The following is a 13,814-nucleotide window of genomic DNA, read 5'->3' as shown; positions in this document are numbered from 1 at the left end:
TAAACACCTTATAGTCCTTCTCACAAGTCTTCTCCACTATGTCTCACTGCGAATATTTGATCCACACATCCTCTGTTACTCCTCAAGCCACCCTGTTCATCACTCAGTAATAGTAATTCTTCCATGCACAGTACATTCCCTACCACACCCAACAGACTTAAGCCTCAGTATACAACTCTTCTAAATCAGCTAGTGTCATCAGTTCATTCTAAACCAGCTTCCCACATCTACTGTACTAAGTCCCAACGGCCTCGTTTTTTATCCAATCGTACCGTACTTTCATCCATTCCACTAAGTAAACAAATGTGCATGTCTAATATTCTTCACTCAAATGAATACAAGTAATCAAAGCTAGCCTGGGTACAACTACGAGCAGCCGAAAGGGTTAAACCTTTTCAATATAATGATGTCTTTTCAATTTTTTTCTGCCATCTCTAGACAATTTTATGAAACTTTGGACAGACGATTAGATGTGAAAGATGTCCTAAATAAAACAGTGTGGCAGTAGCAGAATAATGCTAAAAATACATCCTTGGGCTGAAGGGGTTAACCAGAACTACTATATGTTTTCACATTCCCCTCCCTTTATATGGTCAATTTAGAAAGTAATGTGTGGACAACCAGTTTAAGACATGACGTGAGACAAGGACACACACTAAACACAGAGGTTGTCCAACAACCAATACTGAAACAGTTCTCAAACCTATGGTTTTGTATTTACAGCATGACTACATCTTTTCTATTTTATTCTTGCTAACCATAATTTTACTTAGATCTGTAGGACATCACTAGGCTACAGCAGTAAGAAACTGTATCAATAAACCCTTCCGCCCAAGTATGTCTTGCTCCATTTTATTCTGGCTGATGCTAGATAATTTCATTCAGCTTTGGTACTAGGTCCCATGACTATGGAGGTACCATCATCTGATATCCTCTAAATTTCAGATATATACAAAACCATACTGTACAGTAGTTCTATAAGCTCAGTGTATAGCACTGATAAACTGTGACTGTAACAAAATAATAAAACATGAAAAAATATGATTACAGCATACACCAAATTGAAACCCAGTATCTGAAAAAAAAAAAAAAAAAAAAAAAAAAAAAAAAAAAAAAAACAGGAACTTGATAATACTGCATACAGCAATGAACCACGGTGTCTGTACTGAAAACTTCCCCACAGTCACTAACAACCAACAACTTAAAGAATGCACTCACAGGGCATGGATTAATGCAACAAAAAATGTATTTAACACCTGATGATAGATACAACAGGCCATTAATTTTATGGACTGTAAAGCACCTGTGAAAAGCACAAAGAGATACAGGACCAAACTCACCCCTACTTCACCCTCGTCTACAGATTCTCGACTATACTGAGGAAAGACAAATGACTGTTAGTAATGCAGCACTAATATTAAGGCAGATGGTAGTAGCTACGTGCATAATTAGACAATATCACACATACATACATGGTTCTGCTCAGCTCCATTTAATGTAGAAAAAAAAAAAGTTTTAAATCAAATCACTGTGCAAGAGACTACCTGTTAATGCTATAAAAAAAAAAAAAATGTAATAATGAATGTAATGGGTAATGTAACTACTCCCACAAAACATTATAATTTCCTTTATAAATTTTAACTCATAGAACTACAAGACAACACAGATATCAGAACATCAGTTTGCTACTGGAAAATGACACAAAAATGAAAATTAAATACATCATCATCAGCTAGACCTCCCACTGCCACCCTCAAGCAGGGTAAGGTAGGGTGCTGAGGGCCCGGAAAAAAATAAAGACGGGGGAGGTAACCAAAGTTTGCCCAACTGAATATGCCACACTCCCATTCACTTCCCATTCAAGCCCCCCAAATCAACTATGAATAATCATAACCAGGAAATACCTGAGAGCAATGTACAAACTACGCACTCTGTTGTCGTTATTGCTTAATGTTTATCTGTATCCATTGCCTAGATAAAACTCTTGAGAAGAATTCAATGACTCTTTAATCCTGCTATCAGTCAGAATTATAATAATAACTACAAAAAAAAAAAAAAAATCCAGCATCTATCACTGATAACCAAAGTTCAAGCACTTTGTTATCTTTACGTCATTCAGTACAGTGACATTAATATTTACAGTGTTTTTTAATTTTTACTCAACTTAGGCCAGATCCCTAGTTGTGAAGAGGTTACTAAGGTTAATCTTACTCCTAAAGCCCCCAAAATCTCTTCACTCTTTCGGCAGGGTGATGGCTTTTTACAGTTTATTCTTGCCTTCTCTGGACAATTTTATATTACTTTGGAGAGATTTCTTATACTTAACAAAACAATTAAGGCTTTATCCAACCCCTCCAGTTTAAAAATTCTCTCCTAAGCTGAACACAAATGTTTGAGGGCAGCAACAGTAAAATTAAAATTATATCATCAGATTGGAGTGGTTAACTCTTAATGCTAGGATTCCTCTTAGCTGAATAAAACAGTCTGGTGTTAGTCTAAATAAACTCCTATACTCCGGTTTTTTTAACTGAGGCGAAGATGCACTTGACAGGTTGATGATGATTGGCTGAATACAACATGTCAAAGAAATATTTATTAACCCAAATTTCCCCCTCAGATATTTGCTGTCACTTAATAATGCTAAATGATGACGTAATGTCGCATTCAGCCAATAATCACCAATCTGTCCAGTGCATCATCGCCTCGATAAAAAAAACTGAGTATAGGTGTACCAGCAGCAAAGAATGGGATCCTCAAGATGGCCAGGATACTCAAGATGACTATGGCCACCCTGATCACAATACACCAGTTTCCTTGATCAGATAAGTCTAGATGATATCATCTACACTTTCCATACCATGTCAGTATAAGTAATATTATGCTTACTAAATCCTTCACCCAGCCCTGGCAAAAGCAGTGTAACTAACACAGCAATTATGGCTGCCTTCTTAAGTCCCAAATGAGAGGTGAAATGAGGCATTCAAAAGTATAGGCAGACAGGCACCAAAAGCAAAATAAGACACAGAGTTTCTTTTACATTTAACAACTAAAATTTCACTTTATGGCAAACAGGCACATGTTTGCCTTTAATACTGAGTCTCAAACATCCTCAAATGTCTGTTACAGTGTGGCCATAATTGTTCCCACTGTAAAAGCACTGCAATATAGCAAGAGCATTCTATTGCATTCAGGTCTAAACTCACATAAATATGTTACCTGACATAGAGAACTTAATATGATCAGTTATATATACTTTGCATCTACTATCATCACAACTGAACTATACTCTTTTTACTTTATCTTGGCCTAAGACTGCCATCTGTCCATCTTGAATGCTGACCTGTAGCAATAGAATAACATCAAAACCTACACTATACTCTTTTTGCTCTAGCCTGGCCTAAAACTGTCATCTCTCCATCTTGAATGCTGAGTTGTAGCAACAGATTAGCTATCTATCTATCTATCTATCTATCTATCATCCAATCCTACATTGCCCCATGAGGAGCATAGGAGCCCGGGGCTAGGCAGTTGGTCCCGACATTTAAGATGAGAGTGACCAGCCTCACTCATCCCTGAGTGGCATTACACAAGCAATCAACCCCAACCACCCCTTGCATATAAACCTTCACCTGCTCAATCCGATTGGAGCGCAATAATTACCCACTAAACCACCAGGCGCCAAAATTTGGTTATATGGTTACCACCCAGCGTAGTAAATGGTTTCCTGGCGTACACGAAACCATTTGGCTTGTCACTCAGTGCAAAGTCACCCACATGCAGAAGGAAGAGAAAAGAATAAAGGAAAGAAAAACAGAAGACGGAGTGTAAAGTTGCCCATAGGCAGAAGGACAAGGAAAGAATGAACGAAAGGAAGACATAAGAGGATGGAAGGAAAGAGGGATGGAGGAGAGGAAAGGGCAGACACCCGAGAGCAGCACTACATCGAGTGAGTGGATGGTGAGCAGATTAACACTAGAATATAATGCTAGTCATGAAGAACTGCCATGGAAATGATGCTGAGGTGCAGTATTGCCCTTTTCTGCCACTGAGCAACAAGAAAATGAGCTGCAACACATTGAAAATTTGGGTTAAGCTATGGTAAAAGAACTAAAACAAGAGCACAGTACACTATCCATGTGGTGAGCTTGATATGAACAAATATAAAATAGCTCTGAGTGACTGACCTCATCCTCCCGCCGCCTCAGGTCTGACTGCACCTCCTCCAGCTCCTCCTGACCCTCATCAGGCTTCATTTTCCACCCCTCACGTAGCATCTTCACTCCAAAGATTGCAAATAGCACACTCGATGCATAGAAGGTGTACACTCTTGGGATCCACGTGATGACATACCCAAAGAATGCTGAAAATATAATGATAATAATACCATCACCATCATCACGTGAATCTGGATGTGACAGAAAGCGTTAGGAGAAATACACTGTGGTGGTTTGGCCATGTGGAGAAGACAGAGTGTGAGAGACTAACAGGGGGGTGAGTACAGTATGTGAGTGAGGTGGAGGGGGGGGGAGGGAGAGGGAGGTCAAGAATGAGATGGAGGGATGGAGTGGAGAGGTATATGAGAAAGAGGAGTGTGAGCTGGGAACAGGACAGTGAATTGGTGGGGGACCAGGGGACCTGGAGGCAATTTGTGGCCACCCCTTACAGGATTAAGGCACCTGGCAACAGACAGATAAATAGACATCTAAGACAGATATCAACCTAACCTTTTTTCCTCATCTTAGGATGTAGTTGGAACAAGAAGGCAAGAAACATGAAAAACACAACAAAAGGTGAATTAGTCACTAGCATGCCCAGTGAAATGGGCCACACACTCATCCATTCATCATTCAAGTCCCAGATATCAACTTGGGTGAAATTAATGTTATTTTTATACATTACTGTATAAAAGGCACAAGCTAAAACTCACTTTATACATAAAATCATAAAAACTGTTTTGTCTGTCTTAGTAATTGTTTTATGTTTCACAGTTTGGGACTATTTTTGTACAGATTATCATTTTCAGAAGAGTAAGAGTAACTGCTAACATACAATATGATAAAATGCATCATGCAGTTCACATTATGGACAACTCTCATCATTTTCTGTGAATGTCATTGATTAATAAAACTCTGGACAAAACTTCCTATCTGCCACAAAACTTAACTGGCAAGAAAGACTTCCTTCAGTGTTAATCAGATCAAATGAAATTAATTTATTCACCATTCAATTATTTTATGGCTGTTTGGGTTATACATGCAGTTAAGCATGATTTAATGTTAAGGAATTGACTGTGCATACTGTATACATTTCTTCCAACATAGCTCAAGGAACAAATGTAAAATGTATTTACTTCAACCTGACCATGATCCCCTACCCCTTTCAGTTGTGGAATTGAACCAGTTCTACCATATAAACACAAAACCAACTCTTATTACATCTTACCTGAAAGAATATGCATAAGTGTGAGTGCAGACATGGCTCCCGTAAAGACTGTGAGCCTGGGATGGTTCATGGCCATAATAGCGGCAATGAAGAAGGTTTTATCCCCCAGCTCAGTGACAATGATCATACTGAGGGCAGCTATGAAGGCGTGTGTGAAGTTCAAGTCACTCCCAGCTTTGTTTTCTTTGTCTTGTGAGGCGTTTGGATGATGGTCACCACTACCACTAGGAAGAACTGCTCCATTGCCAGTATCATCCTACAAACCAAAATCAGTCATAACAGTGTACCAAGTTTAGTGCTGTGGATTGTTCAAATGCGAAAACTGGACAGTAAAATGAGTCCTTATTATAGGGGAGGGATGAACTCCAAAACGTCAAAATTATTCCATACACTTGGAACTGTAAACTGGAGAAACAGGCAAACCAGGTTTAAAGGTAACAATGGATCTTTAATAGGTAATATTATTGTACTTTATTCTGGATTTAATAGAAAAGAACATCATAAGGATAATATTACTGCTTTGCACACCATCCACAGTCATGGAAAGACTAACCCAAAAGAATATTGCCCACAACATCCTTCTGTCTGATTCCCAATATGGATTTTGTGCCAAACACTGAATCAGTTCACCACATACCTTTCTAAGCTGACCCAAACCATCTTAGGTGGTTTTAACAAGAAACAACCCCATTAAGAACAGTAACAGATATGAACAAAGCATTTGATACAATACCACAACATATCCTGATAAGCTTAATCTTAAAACCAAAAATGGATGGCAGTGGTATGAAATGGCTAGCCAACTTCCTCTCAGACAGGCAAAGCCAAGTGCTAAACCAAAACCAAAGTGCCAAATACAGAATATAGTACCATCCAACAGTGACTCCCACTTAATAACTTTTTCCCTCATAACTTACCAACCCCCCTCCTAAGCAGATAATCTAGCAATAACTTCCCATTCCCAAACTCAACAAGCAGCAGGACAGCTCTAACAGTAACCATACTCACTCAAACAGTGGCTTATACACAGACATATACAGGAGATAAAAAAAAATGTCTCAAACGCACTATCCAGTCTCCCTCTTTAGTCATACCCATTGGAGACCCCCCTAAAACTTCTCAGACTTCCTTGGGATACACACATGACTTTTTCTCAACATACATGCAACATCAATACTGTACAAAAGCTATTTTGTATAGTCAGTGCCTTGAATACAGAAACAATCTTCTGACAGCTGAAGGAAACATTGAAAAGTCTACAAACAGTTCATTCAAATGACAATGACGTACACAAGCCCAAGATGGACCCTCACATTAACCCAAGCCAGGTGGCTGAAATTGGAGCATGCCATAAGTGGCAGCCAGATGATTTTAATCTGTTTTCAACAGTTAATAGCTCAGGAGCTACTCATGCAACCTGTGGCTAAAATATGCCACTCTGAAACCTGTAGCTGCAATGTGCCACTTAGTTGATGCTTCTAAGTTGCCTAGGGGTAGAAATAAGGCAAAATGATTGAAAGCATCTTTCAAGGTTGCACAGTAATTCCTGCCACACAGCAAAGCCACTTTATCATTTTCTCACATATTTACAGTATGAAGGCTGACATCTTTGCACTGTAATATACTTTCTTATTATATGCGTTACATTAGGTTTACATCTGGGAAATGTATAAACACAGGTTTCTGGAGTAATATGTCTCCTCTCACAAATGGTTATTATTTACAGAATGACTCACAATTTTGCAGTTTGTCTCAGCCTTGCTTCTGCACTAGGAAATACCTTATTTCTAAGAGTTTCCATGGTACTGGCTTCTCTATTGCACTAAACTGTACCACCATTTTGCATATTTACAAATATTTACACAATAACCAACACTTATTCTTAAGTAGCTTATCACTTCCTAACATCTGCACAAGCAAGCACCATTCGTACACTAATTTATAAAGTACTGGTCCTTTCATTATACAAGTTTTACACTATTCACATTTATTTTCTATACACTAATATTTACACTACAGTAGAATAAATTTGGTACCAATGGAAAACACTAACATTCAGCTTCAAGATGCTGTTGAGGCTTTTATGTTGTTTGTAACAGAATTCTGGGCAAGATAAATGATGGTAAACTATGAATGTTTTGATAAAGTTTTATCACAGTTATCCTTCCAACTAACCATAGTTTCCATGATGACTCTAGTTCTTCTATGCATCAGAGACAACTATTCTAGAACAATACTTCTTTCCAAGACTGCAAACATCATTGCAATTTTGTTTGCTTCGAAGGATGACACCTGGTGCTGGAGCCCACAACCGTTAGTGTCATCAATCACTGACACATAGCAGAGAGGAGTTAACAGCCACAAACATGGAAAATCTTTTGTGCACACACACACACACACACACACACACACACACACACACACACACACACACACACACACACACACGTTTAGAGGAGTAAGAGAAACAGAACGTGTGGACAGAGAGGACCTTTTTTGTGAAAGATGATGGAAGAACAAGAGGACATGAATTCAAGTTGAAGAAGAGTCAATACCTCAGTGATGTAAAAAAAAAAATAGAGTTTTCCAAACAGAACTACTGACAACTGGAATAATTTAGAGGGAGAGGTGGTGCAAGCAGAGATCATCCATCTATCTATCTATCTATTGCCAGACACCATACCATGTGTTCAAATCTAGACTGGATAATAAACATTTGTAAAAATGAGACGGGACAACACAAGCTTGGCTCAAATCCAGTATAATACAATTAGGTAAATAAACAGCACAGCACAGCACAACACACACACACACACATAAACACAACACAGCTTTAAGAAAAATACCAGGATATACAAAGACCACAAACTGAGACCACTTGCAGAGGGGGAAAAAAAAAATAAATAAATTCTCCCATTCAAGGGCCACAGGAACATATATGTACACAATTCACCATTTCAGCAATGGGCCTATTCCAACCATGTTACAACTCCTTCCCCACCACAAAATACATAAACCAACCAACCTTTCAACACTACATAGAATGCCTCAACAACATCACCAAATGCCTCAACAACATCCTTCCTCTTCTACCCTTATTACACTCTAGTCAACATCCTTCATGGGTTTCCACCTAGGCATTCATCCCTAAGAAACTACCCTTCCCAGAGAGAGACATGTACACCTAGCTGGACTAAGGTGTGGTCATCACCCTTCCCCACTCCAGTGCCAACATAAAACCCAACTCATAAACAGAATATGCTGCCCACACTGCAATGCAGCCCCCACATTGCAGCACTCTTACTCACCTCATGCACCTTACTATCACAATACAGACACTCCATCAACATAACTTCAACAACAGATCTCATGGTGCACTCAGCTGAAGTGGATGGTATCCTGCTGTCCACTGGGTCTATGTCCAGATGAGCCTGGAGTCACAACAACAACTGTACCCACATATGGAAAGACTGCTTATACAGAAGATACAACAGTTTCTGCCCGAACTGGACCATCGTCAATATTTCCAAACGTGGGTATAAATGTTCCGGCAGACATAAAACTTACACATTATACTAGCTTGTTTCTCTGTGCCATGAATTCATCCAATGACTGAATAATATCATCCATCCATTGATCACCCAAGCCTTTACTGCCCCACCTAAAGCAAGGGTGCCTGGAGTTATTCTACTCAGTCTGGCTAATTAAGGTGAGTGACCATCACCTCCCTTGAGTGGCACTGTGTTAGCAATAATCTCCAACCACCCACTGGACTTCCATCCTTTTGGGACACATCCAGTTGGAGTTCATAAGCCCTACAGATTATAAAGTCTCCATCTGTTGGCTATAAGAACAACAGATGATTATATCCTTATACTGTCACCACGGCTATTTGCCATGTTCGTGGATGATGATGTGATTGGTATTCCCATGAGGAGGGGTAGACTGAGATGATTTGGGCATACTGAGAGGATGGGAAATGACAACTGGGTGCAGAAGGTGAGAAATGTGAACACTGGAGGTAAGGCTGAGAGAGGCAGACCAAAAAAGACCTAGGTCGAGGTCATAGTGTGTAACCTCAGGGATAACAGACTGAATAGGGAGGCTGCCAGAGTTTGAGCAGTGTGGAAAGCCGCCATTAGGTGACCAAGACCAACACATGCAAGCATGTTGGAGCCTGTATAAACAATATGATATGATTTGGTGGTAGAGCAGCAAGTTTAACCCCTTGAATCTAATCAGTTTTTCTAAATTCTTGCAGCTTCTACATGAATTTACTCAACTTTAAACAGGTCTCTTGTTTAATGAGGGCTATATGTAATTCATCTTGTTCAAAAAGTCTCCCCTAAGCTGAACTGTGTCTGAAGGTAGCAAAAATAAAAATGGTACATCCCTGTAATGAACTAGCTCAGGAACATTGGAAGCATGAAGATCGGGAAGTACACCACTTGTTTACAGATGATACAACATTGGATGCAGACTTTGTAGGTCAACTGCATCAATTAGTATCTGTGTTTGGAAACCACTGTAAGAGGACGAAGATGAAAGCGAACGTATGGAAGAGCATCACGATGAGATGTAGCGCATCAAAACGTGGGTAAATTATGCTCACAATACCCTAAACATAATGTCAACATTAAGGTAAAATTGAATCAGTATTTATTACCCACTTTCATTACAAGTGTTTCACACTAGCACAGAACTAGGCAAATGGAAATGATAGGTTCCTGTACTGTTGTTGTTGCTGCCCCAGGCTAATCTGGATGCACTGGGTATTCCAGGCGGACTGCAGATTGAAGCTGTCTATCTTCTGTAGTCTGCCATCCTCCTTTTGAGGGTTAAGGAAGGAGGTTGGGGACATTTCCATATTTGGGGGGGCAGAGCTGCCTGGTTATGTTGGTCTATCTATCTATCTATAGCCCGACGCCCTAATCCCGCAAAGGGTGGCCGCAGACAAAACGCCTCCAAGTCACTCTGTCACCCACCATTTGACTCCCCTCCCCCCAACTCACCCCCCCCTCCCTCACATACCTCTCAACTCCATCCCTCCACCTCATCCTCGGTCTACCCCTCCCTCTCCCTCCCTCCACCTCACCTACATAAATGGCTCACTTGGTAAGCTGCTGTACTCACGCAGTTGCAAGCGCTGGTTATGTTGGTGCCACCACAAAAAGGCATCTCTCTCGTGCACCACGATACATTGTGATGTGAGGTAGGAAGATAAAGACAAGTAGTCTGGTCAAGAATGGATAAGGAAAAACTACCATATACTATAAAAATATAGAAAAAGTTATGAAAACTTTCCTGATCACATATGACGTTCCTCCCTTGAACTGATTACCTCCACCAACAAAGCTAGAGGAGGTTATGTATTCATCTATGTTTGTCTGTCTGTTTGTCCAGATGATATTTCCAAAAGTCCTCTATGAATTTCCATGAAATTTCGTGCAAAGGTGGGCCATGGGCCAAGAAGAAACTGATTAAATTTGGAGGTGGATCCTGATCCAGATCCTATGTACAGGGCGTCCCTGTTATAACAATGAGATGCGTTTGTGAAAAGCCATCACTGAGTCGGGGTATTGATTACCAGGGATGTTATAACACTGAAAGTATAGAGATGTGTTTGGATGCCTTGGGGTCCCCCCCCCTCAGCCAAGTCCAAAACCCACCAGAATTAGTACAAAAACAAGTTTCTAGCTCACCTAAACCCCCAGATAGCTTTAAAGCAAGCTAAACTAAGCCTAAAAGCAGTTTATAACTCACATATACCAAGAAATAAACTCTGAAAATCATCAAAAATATCCGGAAAAAATCAAACTTAGTAAACTCTACCCCAAAATGACCATGTTCACCCCACCTATGACTAAAACACATTAATCTAAGTCTAAAAACAGTTTATAAATCAACCTAAAACAAAAATTAAGTCTAAAATATCATAAAAATCAGTAAAAAAAAAAAAATAGAATAAAAACCTATCAAATAACCGCAGACTGGCCATCGAAAGGCAGGGAAGGGTGTTATATTTTTTTACATCGCAAAGGCAGAGTATCACATAAAAGGGGATCGTATATTAGGGTATTACTATATATCTTCAAAAGTTCCCAATGAATTTCAATAAAATTTAGTGGAAATGTACGCCATGGGCCAAGGAACAATTTTATTAAATTTGGGCGCACATCCGGATCCTATGTATTCCACACAATATCTCCACGGATCCGGATACAGATCCTTTTTAGTGGAAATGGCATTTGCGGAGGTATGCACTCTCTGAAGGTCTCTAGAGTACAGATGTTTCTCTGGCAAATGTCCAACTGATATCATCTCTACTGTGCCACCTCTGCGCATGCATGATTGACTTTTACTTGATTCACTCTTCAATGTATGGTAATCCCTCGACTATCCGGACATCCATTATCCAGACGCTGTGATATGGCTGTTTACATCCATTTTATCTGGACAAAATGGCCATGCATACATTTTCGCCTGGCAGGTTTTTTTTTTCATGTCACTGCAAGGTATGGCCCTACAGTGGTGATTGCTTGTCTGTGGTTGATGGGTCTGCTTGATCACTGTAATTGCTTGGTTGTGGTTTACAGGTCTCCTTGACCATACAGAGTAGTGTTAAACAACAGGAACCAGCATTGTACGATGTACTGTAGTGGTCTTTTACACTGACTTTCAAAGTCAGGGTATGTACGAAGGGGCGCCAGTGGAAAGTCCATTATCCGGACGGATCTACTATCCAGACATGCCTTTGGCTCTATTACGCCGGATAATAATGGGATTACTGTACAGAGATCCCTTGGTTATTGTGCATTTGGTTACAGCAATTTATGGGTGTGGTAGGTGGTGGCGACCATCATCCACTCACTTGATGTAGTGCGGCCTGCTTCTTCCTTAGCCTTTATCTTTCTTTTTCTGTGCCTGCCCTCCTCTCTTCCTATTTCTCTTATCTTTCCTGTCACTTCTTATTGCTTTTCTTTCCTCTACAGGTGGCTTTACATTGAGTGAGAAGCCAAATGGTTTCCTAAGCCAGGAAACCATTTACAACGCTGGGTGGTAACCATATAACCAACCCATTAGTGCTCCCTATGTGTCAACAAGTGGGTTGGTGGAGGGTTAGTGCCCCTCCCCGTAAAACAAATAACTCAAAGTCAAATGGCCACCTCTTATGGGTTTATGGCGTCTGGCAATAGATAGATAAACAAATAGATAGATGCTAGATGAAAATCTGCACTCCTGCCATTATTGCACATTTTTACGCTAAAAAACTTCATTATCACACACCTGATCTGGTTTCTGCCAACAATGATGATGCAAAATCTGTTTTTGGATGGCTTTCAGGGATTCAAAGATAAGGCACTACTCAAGGAGTTAATCCCAGGTGGTGGAGACCATTAACTCTTCACTCCCTTGCCTCAGAACCCCTTACCTCAAGCACACCTCAGGTCTCTATATGGTATGTGTTTCTTCCTTATTGTGCCCTTTTCATCATTTTCTATTAACCCCTTAACCGCGGGGCGTCACTTTCGTGATGCTCTGGAGCAAGGGATCATACCACGGGGCGTCACTTCTGTGATTCTGTGTTATTTTGAATTCTCCCGGGCTTTCAAGTGGTGGCTTGTATCATCTATCAGTACTACCAGTGTCCAGCTATACTCAGTTCTGCTAATGTCACCTGTACTCCCATCCACTGTTGACAATTTAGCCATTTTTCTCCTGTCCTTGACTCCCCTCCTCCTCACCTCCCCTCCATTACCCTCTCCTCCCGCCTGACCTGCTGCGCTGCGCTACACAAATGCTGGATGGATTTTTCCACTCATTTTATCCATTGAAATGTGCCCTTTGCCCTATTCTTATACAAAATAATATATAAAAGAAAGAGAAAAGGTAATTGATACTGCCATACATCTGGAATGGGCTAATTATCACCTGGCAACACCTCACATGCACTCGTTCGCTAATTTTCCCTGTTTATTTCCCCTTGAAATATGCCGTAGGACCTTTTATGATAATAAAAATATATATAAGAAAGGAAGAGAGAGGCCTAAGTGATATTTACATTCACCTGGAACTACCTAATTTATTATGTATTGTCTAGATTTCCTGCCAATCATTTCACAGCGTATATATTAGCAGCTGTCACCTCGCTGACACTGGCAGCCCTTCACTGCCCCTAGGCCACAGCATACAGTTTACTGTCATCTTTCAAGGTGAAACCACATAGGATTCGCGCCTGTCCAATTCCGCCACTTTTTAACCCCATGCAAAGGGCCCTGTGACCTCTACCCCTACTAAACCTCGTGTGGAAAGGGGTAAAGGGCTAAGTGACTGCTGTGGAATGTGAACTGGCTAATTTATCAATGAAAATG

General features: G+C 40.3%; 1 protein-coding gene across 1 annotated transcript in view; it reads right to left on the bottom strand.

Annotated features, from left to right (window-relative positions):
• LOC145418741 (putative divalent cation/proton antiporter TMEM165) overlaps positions 1-13,814 on the bottom strand; it is a 41,349-nt gene that overhangs the window by 16,549 nt on the left and 10,986 nt on the right. Inside the window, exons 3-4 of the mRNA XM_080287074.1 lie at positions 5,443-5,698; positions 4,185-4,360 (exon numbers count right to left, since the gene is read on the bottom strand). Coding sequence (XP_080143200.1) covers positions 4,185-4,360; positions 5,443-5,698 — 432 coding nt within the window. The remainder of the gene's footprint in view (positions 1-4,184; positions 4,361-5,442; positions 5,699-13,814) is intronic.

This window comes from Coenobita brevimanus, chromosome 116, assembly GCF_032717465.1.
Source record: "Coenobita brevimanus isolate Jiangsu-jjx chromosome 116, ASM3271746v2, whole genome shotgun sequence".
Taxonomy (NCBI): Eukaryota; Metazoa; Arthropoda; class Malacostraca; order Decapoda; family Coenobitidae; genus Coenobita; species Coenobita brevimanus.
This window is presented reverse-complemented; position numbering and strand designations above follow the sequence as displayed.